Source organism: Pseudorasbora parva, chromosome 4 (genome assembly GCF_024679245.1).
Source record: "Pseudorasbora parva isolate DD20220531a chromosome 4, ASM2467924v1, whole genome shotgun sequence".
In the NCBI taxonomy this organism is placed as follows: Eukaryota; Metazoa; Chordata; class Actinopteri; order Cypriniformes; family Gobionidae; genus Pseudorasbora; species Pseudorasbora parva.
This window is the reverse complement of record NC_090175.1, coordinates 48,377,356-48,392,214: the sequence shown is the minus strand read 5'-3', so window position 1 is coordinate 48,392,214 and position 14,859 is coordinate 48,377,356. Positions and strand designations below refer to the sequence as shown.

The 14,859-nt window shown below is 37.4% G+C and overlaps 2 protein-coding genes across 2 annotated transcripts; both read left to right on the top strand.

The window, feature by feature from the left end:
* Positions 1-77: 77 nt before the first annotated feature.
* Positions 78-3,923, top strand: lratb.2 (lecithin retinol acyltransferase b, tandem duplicate 2). Its single transcript, XM_067442079.1, has 2 exons — positions 78-1,173; positions 3,346-3,923. Exons 1-2 carry the CDS (start codon positions 508-510, stop codon positions 3,499-3,501), a joined length of 822 nt encoding a protein of 273 aa, XP_067298180.1. The 5' UTR covers positions 78-507; the 3' UTR covers positions 3,502-3,923.
* A 160-nt stretch (positions 3,924-4,083) lies between these two features.
* rbm46 (RNA binding motif protein 46) lies at positions 4,084-14,589 on the top strand. The gene is made up of 6 exons (XM_067442819.1): positions 4,084-4,210; positions 4,807-4,971; positions 5,561-5,898; positions 6,059-6,188; positions 12,875-13,681; positions 14,017-14,589. The coding sequence occupies exons 2-6, from the start codon at positions 4,827-4,829 to the stop codon at positions 14,208-14,210; spliced, it is 1,614 nt and encodes a 537-aa protein (XP_067298920.1). The 5' UTR covers positions 4,084-4,210; positions 4,807-4,826; the 3' UTR covers positions 14,211-14,589.
* Positions 14,590-14,859: the final 270 nt, after the last annotated feature.

The following is a 14,859-nucleotide window of genomic DNA, read 5'->3' as shown; positions in this document are numbered from 1 at the left end:
CGAAAGATTATAAACACCAATTGTTTCAGTTTTTGAAATTGTTGAGTTTACAATTACACTTTTATTTTTACAATTTAACTCGGTGTTAACAAATAGCTTTGGCAAATTGGTCATTTACATTTGTCTGGTGAGGCATAAGCAGGTTTTGTTTGTTAGTTAACAACAATGAACATTATTATATTAATCTTTACATTTACTAATACATTTTTTAAGATCAAAAGTCGCATGTGTTAATGCGCTGTGAACTAACACGAACATTTTCAATTATAGAATGCATGCATGTTGGAAAAAATTGCTCATTGTTAGTTCATGTTAGTGCATTAAAATGAGACCTCATTGTAACGTCATTGTCATTATTCGTTTTAATGAACACATGTTCATTATACAACCAGCAATACCTTTCTTTGTTCCAGAAATAAAACACATTTGGCAATTTTATCCACAAAGGGTGAGAAAGTCTACAGAGTCATTGGGTAACTATGCTTTGTTTGTTTCATTGGGCATGTGATGTACTTATTCTGGAGATTTTTTTCTTTAAAAAAACGGCCTACAAGCCTTGGGTTTGTAATCCTCACGATTCACGCCCCCTGCCCAATCTGCCTCGACTGGGATAAAGCCTGCAGGTGCCAGGCCATCCAGAAGCTCACCACTTGTCCAGTGAGGATGTTTCCCCTACAGCTCCTCAGCCTGTTTAATATTGCTGTGGCCACAATCTTTGAAGAAGAAAAAAAGAAGAAGCAAGTGGTCCCACATGATGTCTCTATCTATAAAAGAGGAGATCTGCTAGAGGTCCCTCGAACACTCTTTACACATTTCGGAATTTATCTGGGGAACAACCGTGTGGCTCACCTCATTCCTGATATCTTGCCGGTCTTGACCACTGATCAGAAGGTCCTTGAGAAAATGGTAACTAACAACCGGCTGATTTTGGGTGTGATAGCAAAAAAAGCAAGTGTCCGTCTGGACTCAGTGGAGGACTTTGCATATGGAGCAGAGATTCTGGTCAACCATATGGACAAGGTGTGCAGTCGGCCACCGTTCCCAAGTGAAGAGGTGGCTACACGAGCTGAGAAGCTCATGGGCTCCGTGAGTTACAGTCTGCTGTGGTACAACTGCGAGCATTACGTCATGTACTGCAGATATGGCACCAGCATGAGCTTTCAGACCTACCAGGTGAGAGTATTCAGAAGAAATCAGCAGTTTGTGGCTTTCTGTGTTCAAAATAAAATAGGTTATTTTCATGTTCTCTTGAAATAATTTATCTGAAGCTCCGGGGTATTTGTAAATCTTCAATATTATCAGCAACTTTGTTAGCACTTCGTTTTACAGTCCTCTTACCCACTGCACTTATTAAAGTTATTACATGGGTAAAAGGTTCTGACTCTGATGCTACCCCATAACCTTAAAGGGTTAGTTTACCCAAAAATGAAATGTATGTCATTAATGACTTACTCTAATGTTTTTCCACACCCCTAAGACCTCCGTTCATCTTCGGAACACAGTTTAAGATATTTTATATTTAGTCTGAGAGCGTATCTAAGTGTATGGGCACTATACTGTCCATGTCCAGAAAGTGAATAAAAACATCATCAAAGTAGTCCATATGTGACATCAGTTTGTTAATTAGATTAATATTGATTTGTAATGATTCATGATTCGGATTGCCAATGTCACGTGATTCCAGCAGTTTGGCATTTTGACACGTGATCCGCTGATTCATAACCGTTTGAATCTTTATTTGAGGATTGCAAACAAACCAGGAAGAGAACAAAAGCTGAACAAAGTTTTTGTGATTTTTGAACCAAAATGTATTTTCTATGCTTCAGGAGATTCTGATGTCACATATGGACTACTTTGATGATTTTTTTATTCTCTTTCTGGACATGGATAGTATAGTGTGTATACACTTGCATTCGCTCTCGGACTAAATATAAAATATCTTAAACTGTGTTCTGAAGATGAACGGAGGTCTTACGGGTGTGGAACGACATTAGGGTGAGTCATTAATGACATACATTTCATTTTTGGGTGAACTATCCCTTTAACCCATTACCTTATATTAAACAGTACTTTCTTATAAGTGCATGCACTGTAAAATAAAATGGAACCTATTCAGTACCAAATTAGACTTTCTTGGGTTGTAAAAATAAAACCACACCAATGTCAATTTATGTAATCTACAAGCACTAAAAAAAGTAAGAGAGTCTTAAAATTCTTAGAGCATTAGTTCTTTGTTCCATTTCTCGCTCTGTTGCTACTTTTAACCAATTAATGTGTGAGAAGACTTTGCAAAAACATTGCATTGACTAAAAACTCTTGAAATTAGGATCAAAATGCTAATTTGCATTGGCATGCTATAGCTGATGAACCATAGATTAAGAATGGATTGCAACAGCTCTAATTCCGTTTCAAATGGGATTAGGCACAAAAATCTGTGAAATGTTATGTGGTTGAGAAATATAAATCATTTTTATGTAAGACATTGTTGGTGGTGCTGTGCTGTAGCCTATAGGATTGTCTGGACAACTGTCTGGAAATGTCAAATATGAGTAATAGCAGTGGGTGTGTGAGACGCACACGCACACGCACACGCACACGCACACGCACACGCACACACACACACACACACACACACACACACACACACACACACACACACACACACACACACACACATAAGAGGATGGGCAGACAGCAAACATGAGTTTAGACTATTAAAATTAGAGGTGATTTATTATATTTATTTATAAATGATTTAGTTGCTCCAGTTGGTGTTGAGCAAGAATGTTAATCTGCAGATTCCTGGGAACTGGCAGTAATCTCTTTGAAACTCTGGACACACACACACACACACACACACACACACACACACACACACACACACACACACACACACACACACACACACACACACACACACACACAACCTCTCTTTTTTTTTTCATTATAAGAAAAATTATGATATTCCAACAGCATATGCATGACAAAACTAACCACTCTCCATGTTGGAAATATGATTTTACCACAAGAATCTAAAATATAGCCTCATCAAAAGACAACTATTCTGGTTTTTGTTTTGTTAGGCTCTCCAAAGTATCTGTTTTCCATTAAATGAAAATTAATCATGGAAATCATGAAATCTGTGGTGGTAGGCTACGTAAAAAATAATAATTTAAAAAAGCATTTATAACACCATTTGGGAAAATTCCACCCATGCAACACCAAAGAAAAGCATCACTGTCACCTACTGTTAATAGTTCCTCAAAAAATGACTGTTCTCATTTTTCATCTGTTTAATTTAATGCAAAATTCTAAACTGTGGAATTCTTGTTTTCTCCTCAACAGTTCTGCAAAGCTGTGCGCAAGATTGTGTGCAGCAAGACAAGTTCTCTTCTGAGTCTTCTGGTGTGCTTGTTCATTATGTTTTATCTGGAATCTGTGTCCATCTTTATAATTTTACCTACGTTTTTCATCCCCTCCACTATTTGGATGGCATCATGAAGACAGCAGGATACCTTTTGGATTTTTTAGAGTTTATTATTTAGTTCAACATAGTGCTTAATTACCTTAAAGCACATATTGAGCATTGTAATAAACACAGAATACAATGATCAGGGCAAAGAAGACCTTTTTGATTAAACCCATGTGATCTTTCCAGTACTGCCATGTTAATAGCCTATATCAGATAATTTATTTTCATACTGTATGTTGTGACTTACAATAGGCCTACTGTCATTTCAGTATTAGCCTATTAATTAAAGGACATTTATGTTTTTGTCTGTAATTGTTTGTCTGTAAATGTGAATTATTCATGTAGCCTACTATTCATGTATATTTATGCTATATTGAGCCTACTCAAATGTACTTTAAAGAATACCATGCACATATTAAAACCATTGTAGTCTACTCACTATAAATAAATAGCGTGAATAAATAAATAAATGCCATAACTTTTTTTTTTAGCATACACTATTATTGGACCAAATATTTCCCTCAGAATTGTGATATCGATGCACTTTAAACATTTATTTTTTACGTAAATGTGGAACATACGATGCCGTTGCAAAAACGCCCTGGCAGCTCATTGGTTGAAAACACGACCGTCAGGTCTATGACGTAGTCAACAACATCGAACCGTCGATCATCAAGTGTCACACAAAGTTGTTCACGTATTTTACTTTTCATAATTAATTTATTGAGAGGCCGAAAGGTAAGAGAAGCGGTTTAATTGCATCAACATCAGTTTAAAGAAACCATTATGTCGTTTTTCACGAGAGCTGACAGCAGATATGTGTCGCAATGACTCACATCATAATGTAATTTACTCACAGCTTGATATATGAAATATACTCGACTAAAAAAATGTTTTGGTCGACAATAACGTTACAAGTTCCCGCTCGTTTAAATGGTCTGACTGTTCTGTATTTAACGTTACCTCAAAATCTTGACTTAGATTTTTTAAATCAAAACTCTCGAATGGTTTATAGAGTAATGAATTATTAAATCAGTTTTATTGTTGTTTTCTTAAATCAATGACCGTTAAATTCTTATAAAAACGTATATTTTGTTACTCGACAGGTCGCTAGTTATGATGCTAATTGTGTTTGCTAGCTGCGTTCCTACGCGAACTTTAAATCTCATACTCGATAATTGCTATTTTATCAATACATTTAGACATTTGTGTGTAACACCTTAACGTTTTTCTACCTATTACGTATCTACATATATACACGTTCGTTATTTGAACTATCATAAATAAAAGCTCAAGTGTGTAAAGTTATCTCACGCAACCGTTTTCTTTGGTAGCGCTGTTTTCTGAAGCGATCATGGATGAAGGCAGCGGCAGTCAGCCATCTGAAAACAGTAACATGGACAGCTCTAAAGAAGCTGCTCTTTTATCCCTGATGGACAGGACAGGCTACAGCATGGTTCAGGAAAATGGACAGAGAAAGTTTGGTGGTCCACCTCCAGGTAATATGGAAACTGTAACCAAGATATCATCTAGGTTCCATAAATACTTTATTTATGGGCCACATGGGAAATATTGTTAACAAGTAGTGAAATGGCTAATTGTGTATTATTTAACGCACCTGATGTAGATAAATCAACCTTTCTTAAATCTATTGGGACAAAATGTTCCTCCTCCACAAACGAAGGACAAACTCACATTGAGCTTCGTTAAAATCCATCCATAACAATATAGATACAATCAAGCTCCAGCCATTGCTTTTTCTTGCTTAATATATAACATCATATAAAAAATAAAAATGACGGCAAATGCCATTTCACATTGTCTTTTAAGGGTTAACAATTAGATTCATAATAATATATGATTTGTAAGTATTTTAAGTTGCTCCACTCCTCAAAATGTATTTAATCATCTTTCATTCTTTTTTTATTAGCCTGTATCATAATTGCCTTAAAATGTGCAATTACATTGCTGTAATACATTACTGTTATACAATTAAGACTGGAATGCTATCATACAAAACCATTAAAACTTTATTTTAGTTTCATCAGATAGTGTTGTCCATAATAATGAACTAAAGTTATGTCTCAGGTTGGGAGGGCCCCCCTCCTCCACGAGGTTGTGAGGTGTTTGTGGGTAAAATCCCAAGAGACATGTATGAAGACGAGCTGGTACCTGTTTTTGAGCGGGCCGGCCGCATCTACGAGTTCCGTCTCATGATGGAGTTCAGTGGGGAGAACCGTGGCTACGCCTTCGTCATGTACACAACGCGCGAGGGAGCTCAACGTGCAATCCAGCTCCTTGACAACTTCGAAATTCGCCCTGGAAAGTTCATAGGAGTATGTGTAAGTCTGGACAACTGTCGCCTTTTTATCGGCTCCATCCCGAAAGACAAGAAAAAGGAGGAGATCCAAGAAGAAATGATGAAGGTCAGTATATCACACGACTGCACACATTAGAAACTACACATGACATGTTCACTAGCACCATCATGTGAAAAAAAAACTTGAAAGGAATTGGCTTTATTTAATAACATTACGGAAAGCATAATAATGTCTAGTCTTTTTTATATTGCAATTTTAAATCCAGGTGACTGAAGGGGTGGTGGATGTGATTGTATATCCCAGTGCAATGGACAGGATGAAGAATCGGGGCTTTGCCTTTGTTGAGTATGAATCCCACAAGGCAGCAGCCATGGCTCGCAGGAAACTCATACCAGGTGCAGAAGCACAGTGGAAATACTCAAAAAGATTAATTTTGGTTCTTGATATGGCAAAGCATCATTATTGCTATTGCCCATATATTAGTAGGGTTTTCACAGCTCTGTGATCTTTAATCAAAATATAAAAACTTGCTCTGTCTTTGAAATATCTACTTAAGTAAAAAAATAGCCAAAAATGCCTCTTCCCCTCCAGCCACCTGGGTACATGCTGGTATTTAATAACAATTAATTCAATCCCCCTTTATTTTCCCTATTAAAGGGTTAGTTCACCCAAAATGTTTCAGTCCATCATTAAAGGGGTACTTCAGCGCTGGGAAGATGAATCTGTATTTAAACTTGGTCATTAATGTAGTAGAAATGTGAAATTATTTTTAAATTTGGTGCTTTCTAGACTGAAAAAACAAAACAAAAAAAGAAAATGTATTTTTGTCTCATGGGGATGAAAGACAACAATTCCCAGAATGTTTCGCTGCCCTACGAGGCCACTCTCAAAGCCACCGCTACTGAATCACTGGATCACTTTTCCACCGTGTTCATTTTCATAAAATCAGTTCAGTTAGAGAACAGACACTACATTTAAAAACTGAACGTGTCTGTTTAATATAATGTATATAAGCCACTGATTACATTCATCGTGAAGAATGAGCTGATGAGCTCTCGTGATGAGAACTGAGGTATGCGTCCGTGCTCGGGGCAGTCGTTCACAGCGCGTGTTTAGTCTGGCGTGTTTTCAGTTCATGCCTTTGGAAGCGTAACTTTTAATAGGAATTAATTTGAGAAGTTGAAACAGTAACTTTGCTCCATACAGCTCCGTTTACACTAATGCCTGCAGCCGCCAGAGCTAAGTACTGTGAGTGCAGGGCTTGACATTAAGGATTGTCATGTGCTTGTCCTTCGGACAAGTAAATTGTACATTCATTTTTTAAAACACGTGTGTGCGTGTTGTAACTATAATTTATTCTGATGCAATATTCTCACCAGTGTTCAATCAGCTTTGACATATTTAAATCTGCATTTTTGTGATTTTTTATTTTTTAATTGAATAATTTCAAATTTGTGATATTTTTACCTTTTATAAAGGGCATTTCCCCCCTAATCTTATTAAATATAGGCTATGCTTCAGGTTTAATTTTATATTGTTAAATTTGATCAATACATTAAATTAAATTAAGACACTATATGGGCTGTTAACAATAAAATTAAATAATTTACACTGAAAAATTACAACCTCATTAAATAATGTTTTGAGATTTGTAGTTTTGAAACTATGTTTAAACATGAAACCAAACCTCCAGTAGGTGGCAGCAGGTGGCCTACTTAATGAGTCAGCCATTGAGTCGTTCATTCAAACGATTCATTCGAACACTGAATCGGTCAGTAACACTTGTTGCTGTTAGACGCGTTACGGTTCTGCTGTGTGTGAACGATTTTCGCTGCTGAAATCGAACAAAAGCACTCAATATTGCATCTAAAATGTAAGTGACTTTAAGTGAATGTAAATGTAAGTGAATGTTAATTAATTGTTTATGAAACTCATGAAAGCAGTCATTTTCAGTCGTGATGGTATTCAGGAAACAGCTTAACCGCTCTAGTGTTGTAATTTCTCCTTAACAGGCTTCACGAGTGTCAACAGTGCGACCTTGTTATCGTCAGTTCATCATATATTATTATCCACCAATATCGATCGCCACTTACACTAAATTAATGCACAATCATTCATGCATTTTGGTGATTTGCTAGTTATTTTTGTTTTCAGGCTCTTGTCCGTCGGGCAAGTAAAATTCTTTCTCACTTCCAAAAAAAATCCACTTGTCAAAAAATCCACTTGTCCCGGACAAGCGTTAAATGTCGAGCTCTGTAGTGCGATCCCACTCCCCATGGACCGGTTGAAAATGCAGAAATAGCTCCCTCTGCTGGTTGTAGTCTTTAGCCTCTGGCCAAAAATCCCTCAGATATTTGCGTCATCGGAGGAATTTTTCCAGAGATAAAATGCATAAATCTCTTCTCTCAGGGGGATATTAGGGGGGAGCACGATCATTCGAATATACTCCAGGGTTTGTACTGATAGAAAGCATATGCTAATTGCTGAAGTAACCCTTTAATTACTCCCCTTCATGTTGTTCTAAACCCGTAAGATCATTGTTCATCTTTGGAACACAAATTAAGATATTTTTTGATGAAATCTGAAAGCTTTCTGAACCACCCATGAACACAAACATTATTGCAACTTTCAACAAGGCCAAGAAAATTAGTAAAGACATTGTTAAAATAGTTCACATGACTACACTGTTCGACGAGAATACTTTTTGTGCGCAAAAATGAACAAAATAAGGACTTTGTTCAACAACTTCTCCTCTACTGTGTCAGTCTCCTTCATGATTCACATAAGCGCCACAACACACGCATGATCATGGGATCATGCTCGGCCAATAGTGAGCTGGCGTTTAGACGTAAAACCCAGAACCACTGTACTCTGAATAGCTCAACAAAGTGAATAGTGTTGCAGATAATAGAAGAGATTGTTGAGTAAAGTTGTTATTTTTGTTTGTTTTTGCGCAAAATAAAGCCTTCTTGTTGCTTCATAACATTAAGGTTGAACCACTGTATTCACTGATCCGATACTCATATTTGTTGTTTTTCTTTATAATGAAGTCTGTATTTAGTTGATTGTGTTTAATTCACAAAAGAGTGATTTTCAATTCACCACACCAAGGTTTAGAAATTCTACATAGAATAAAAAAAAAACGGTATTGGTATCGGATCGGTTTAGTATCGGTATTGACCGATACTTAGAATTTGTAATATTGGATCTAGGGCTGGGATAAACGATTATTTTTTAAACGATTAATCTAGCGATTATTTTTTCGATGCATCGATTAATCTAACGATTAATTTTTCCTGTCCGATTCGGTTACGATTCGATTCGATTACCGATTATCTCCCCATTAATTGCCTAATAGCAATTTATACATGTTGATTTAATTATCTGAATGAAAAAAACTAATTCCTTAACATTGCAATATATGTTTATTGCTCTTAAAATTCCAAAGTAAAAGACTATACAAGAACAATGCATTCAATAAAATCATAACAAAATACACACACACACACACACACCCTATTTTGAAGTTACTGCACTCTGCCTTTGTATTGTCTGCAAAAAATGTGGAGTCATGCCAAGGCAAAAGGCAGTAACTTCCATATTATCAATATTTGGTTGCTGATCACCATTTACAAAATCAATATAGTAACACCTGTATAAAATGTAATGATCATGGCATTTATTTTGGATGATTTACAATTAATTATAGCCATCTTCTTATTACCATCATGTGCTTTGGCTGCATTCTGATGCCATTATTAAGGACACAATACGTCTTGTAAAGAGTATCTTCATTGCTGTGCAGCAAAACTTACAGGTTGATAGGTGACACTGAATTATATGAACAAGATAAGATTATTTCTAATGAGTAAACATTTGCATATATAATGCAAAGATATAAAAAATAGAACAAATAACAAATCATGTAAAAATGCATGTGATTGTAATAAGATAAATAGCAAATAGTGCCGCTGGTTAATCAAGGGTTAAGTTTGGCTATCACACTCTAATGACAGCACTGACTGGATCGGATTGCCCATTCATAGGCTAAACAGAGAAATTATTTATTGCAATATGTTTTTAATGTTTTTATCTAGCAAAAAAATGATACAATAGGCTACATAGCAATTACTTTTACATCTTTGAATGAAAATCGCCAATAGCCTAAAAGGACAACTTTTAGATTGATGTGAACGACAAGTAGGAATAATTCTCAGAATGCTTGTGGATTAAACATCCCCGATGACATTCATTGCCATGGATTTTATCGGGTTTACAAGAAAAGCAAGGATATATGGATATAATTGCGAACTGTTACTACTGATTGTATGCGTGAGCGCACGCTGTCACGGCATTCGAGTGCACACACTCGTGCAGTGGGCAGCCCCAAACTGCCTGACAGCGCGCTGAGTGAATATTCTGCATTATGAAAACATGTAGGCTATGACAGTACACAGGCTACACCGTAACTTAAACGCGGCAGACTTTAATAGACAGTAAAACAAAGGCGGGACACCATAACTGGATGTCGGTACCGTAACTTAATTTAAACATCTGTCTTCCTGTGTGCAGAAATTTGTTTATGTAGCCGTGACAACAAAACGCGTGCATGCGCACCTGTGTATAAGAGCGCTTGCTCCGTGCGCGCCGCGCGCCAACCCGCAAGCCTTGCACTTCTGAAAGTCTGAGGAGCCACTCGTGTTGCTACCATAGATATACATAATAAATAATAGACTTAATTACATAATATACTTTATTATGTATATCTATGGTTGCTACTACTCTCCGGCGCCACCATCTTTATTTTGGGTCCGACGAATCGACTCGCATATTTTGCGTCGACGTATTTTTTGCGTCGACGTCATCGATGACATCGACGCGTTGTCCCAGCCCTAATTGGATCGGATCGGTTCTGAAAAAAATGGTATCGGTGCATCCCTAATTCACAAGGACTATTTTAACAATTTCTTTACTACCTTTCTGGGCCTTGAGTTGCATTGATGTTGCTCTCCATGGAGGGGCCTGAGAGCTCTCAGATTTCATCAAAAACATCTTAATTTGTGTTCCAACAATGAACAGAGGTCTTAAGCCCCGTTTCCACCACAGGAACTTTACCCAGGAACTAGGAACTTTGGGTGGTACTTCATGTGTTTAGACCGCAGGAACCAGGGTATAAATGAAGTTCCGGGTAAATATTTCCCCCTCCAAACGGCCCTGCTCGCGGGGTAGTACTTTTTCAAAGTTCAGGAACTTTCGAGGGCGGGACTTGGGCGCTGAACATGCTGATTGGTTGAGCTCACGCAGCATTTAGGTTCAACTCGGCATTTTTAAAGGAAAGTTAATTTTTCTGAGGGGTTAACTTTTTATTTCGTAAGTTATAAGATAATGAAGATAATGTTGGAGTAATGACACAGCGTATATTGCCCCAGGCAGTTTTTTACTTTAACTGCGCCTGACAGAAGAATTATTATTTTTTCTGAGATGATTATTTAAACAAATAAATAGCTTATAATAACTAAATCCACTAAATCTTTCAATCGGTACACACAAAAATGATTACTGTCCGCTAGGGCTGTCATTTTTAAAAAAAATCTAATTCGAACGGATATCAAATATCAAGCAATGCATTCGAATATATTCAATTATCTACAACGCCGTCATCTCCAGCGCCTGGAATGTGTTTACGGATGCCATAGCAACTCTCAACGGCCACCAGGACTTTACGGTTTTATAAAAGCTATTAATTTGTTGTAAAGTGTAATAATCATCTCAGAAAAAAATTAATTATAATGTCAGGCGCAGTTGAAGAAGTTGATTGTTTGCTTACATAGGCTTAGGGACAGTGTCATTATGCCAACATTATCTTCATAACTTCTTATGAAATAAAAAGATTATCCCTCAGAAAAATGTATTTTCCTCTCTTGTCAACATGCTTGGTGCATGAGCACGACGTGTGCTCTTCAGTGGGGCGCGCGCTGTTGTCATATAAGGACGCACACTCAAAAGTAATCCGGTCAGGTCATTTACATGGTGAAATGTTTCGTTTGATCGATTCATGAAAAGATTTATCCACCCATCTCAAAACGATTACAATTTCATTCAGTTTGGGCATTTTTATTACGATTGATGTGTTTATATGGAGCATTTTCCTTCAGATTGGACTTTTAAACTGATTACAGTGCTCCATGTAAACGCACCGACAGTAAAAAAAAAAAAAAAGCGCTACATGGCACTTTAAAAACCGGATAGTTTATTTATAGTTCGATTACGGATATTTCACGTCATCTTCGAATGCATATTCGAATATCGAATAAAAAGTGACAGCCCTTGTCCGTCACTGGCTTGGAGGAACAGTCGCGTGCAGTCCTACATCACCGGACTAATTTGCCTAATCTTCTCGGAACTTTATCGCGGTCGAAACGCAGACAGCTGCAGGTCTGGGGGGGAGAAAAGTTCCTGTAAAAAAGTTCCTGGTACAAATTGTTCCGGGTAATTTTGGTGGAAACGGGGCTTTAGAGGTTTGGTACCACATGAAGCTGAATAATTGATGACAGAATTTTCATTTTTGGGTAACTAACTAACCCTGTAAATACATTTAGTTGATTAAGCATACACCAGATTATGGAAGTATAAAAAGTGATTTTTGCTAGGAAATCCAAGGAAAATAAATTGAGAAAAAAAACCATCATATTTTTATACATATGTTTATTTCAGACAGATAGGAATAAAGTGGCTGGAGGAGCATGCTAAAAATAGAAACTTCATTTATTATAACGTGAGCAAATTATATTGTATGGGTCTGGACATACTATTTGTGCCAACTGTAGACAGTGTTTTTTTTTTTTTGTTATTTAAAAAAACAATGATTTGTAGTAATCAAGCAGGCAGGCTGCAAATGAAAATATAAAATATGCAACTATCACACTATTTTAAAGGTGTAACCAATTTGGCGTTTGGTGTTTCAGTTTTACATGCATATTTCACAAAGGTCTGAGCATGACATTTTAACATTACACTTGTTAGAACTATTCACAAATATGCAACTTGCCTGATGTGTGTCAATGTCAACTTGATGTTTCAGGAACATTTCAGTTGTGGGGTCACACCATCCAGGTCGACTGGGCAGAACCTGAAAAGGAATTAGATGAGGAAACCATGCAACGAGTGCGAGTCCTCTATGTTCGTAACCTCATGCTGAGCACCACGGAGGAGACGCTTCGCTCTGAGTTTTCATGCTTGAAGCCTGGCTCTGTGGAGCGTGTTAAGAAGCTGACGGATTATGCCTTCATCCACTTCTATAACCGGGAGGATGCCCTAACTGCTCTTGAGTCAATGAATGGGAAAGTTATTGATGGTTCGCCCATCGAGGTGACTCTTGCCAAGCCTGTCAGCAAAGATGGAAACAAAAGATCAGGACCACGGAGTAGCCACAATGGAGTGGCAGCTGGTGGAAACTACAATGATTCCAACTTCTTGTTCCAAAGCAGAGATGATGTGACAATCGGCTTGGGAACAGGAGCAATGGGTGATGGGTTAACCGGACGCCCCCTCAGCCTGCCGCCTCACTTGGGCAGCCCGTATACAGTGGACTTAGATCGCTGTGTTTATCCATTCCTACCAGGATCCACTCTGGTCCCAGTCAGCCTAAACAGCCTGAAGCCCAGCCAGCTGAGCTCAGCTGTATCCTTGCTGGATTACTACTGCCACAAGAATGATTGGTCTCTGCCAGAGTATCACCTCTACTCCCTAGCCGGACAGGAGGGGAAAATACTGCTCATCTACAAAGTAGTCATCAGCAGCACCAGAAGCAGCTTCATGCCTGATAAAGTCTGCACCATATTAGAGGATGCCAAGGAGCTTGCTGCTCAGAATGCGCTCTGGAACTTAGGTTAGTTTCTCTCAGATGTTCTCTGGTTTCTATAGTTTTTGTTTCAGTACACCATTTAAAGGAATACCAGGTTACATCTTGAAATTAGGAGTGCACTGATATTAAAATGAAATTCTTCCAACCCCCAATTTCCTGTAAATGAAATATCAACTGATATTTACCCAAATTGATTGTTACAGATAAATTAAAATGTCACTAATATTTGTGTCACACTAAAATGTCACCTAATAATCGATATGGTACCAGTATATATTGTGCAAACTAATGTCAGTATGTACCAGGTATATGTTAAAGTGTGTTTATGTGTGTTTGTTTTTTGTGTTTTCATATGACAGATTGTTCTATCAGTTCCCCTGGCTCTCCTGTGAATGTTTCTTCTCCTGCACCTTCTGGCTCTGGTTTCCTGTCTTTTGGATGCAGGTCTCTGCCTTACCCAGCATACCCCATGGCCCCCATCTCACCACCCCTACCCATCTCCTGCTCCTCTGCCCAAAGACTTTTCATCCCCAACCAGTCATCCTTCCTGTAGTCAAGACATCAAGAAGATAATTTACTTGCAGTTTCTTAAATGTTCATATTCTTAAATGTCGTTTTTATTGTTTCACAGATTTTTCGGTTTAGTGCTGTTTTAATAGAATGACTAGCAGTGGTGGATTTTTTACATACTATAACTTTTAAGCCATTGTTGTTGTTACTTTAGCGGAGTATTTTGTATATTCTGTTTATTTCCCTTTTTTATTCTTAAGAAGTTATTTACTTGCATTAGAAACAGTGTTTGAATAGAAGCAAAAGATATAAACTGTTAAAATGAGCAAAAAACAGATGCATCTTCTTAATATTGCAAATATTGTAGGTAATGTTGCACGTTCAGCTTTGTGTTGCATTCCTCCTGGCAGATTAAATTTCATAATTTCATTTTGATTATGTTCATTTATTATGGATTTCAAAAGAATGTTTTAATCATTCTAAAATGACCAACAATGCTCAAACATTATAACAGCCTAGTCAAACATGTCGTTCATTACATTTAGTTAGTGGTGCATCAAAGGTGCACTTTTTTGTGGCTAATTGGCAGTCGTCATCAATTTATATGATAAGTAGGTGGTTCCTAGGTATAGGGATACCTAGCAACATGGGTGCAGTCAGTGTCATGCAAAAGCCAAGCTTTTCATCATGGT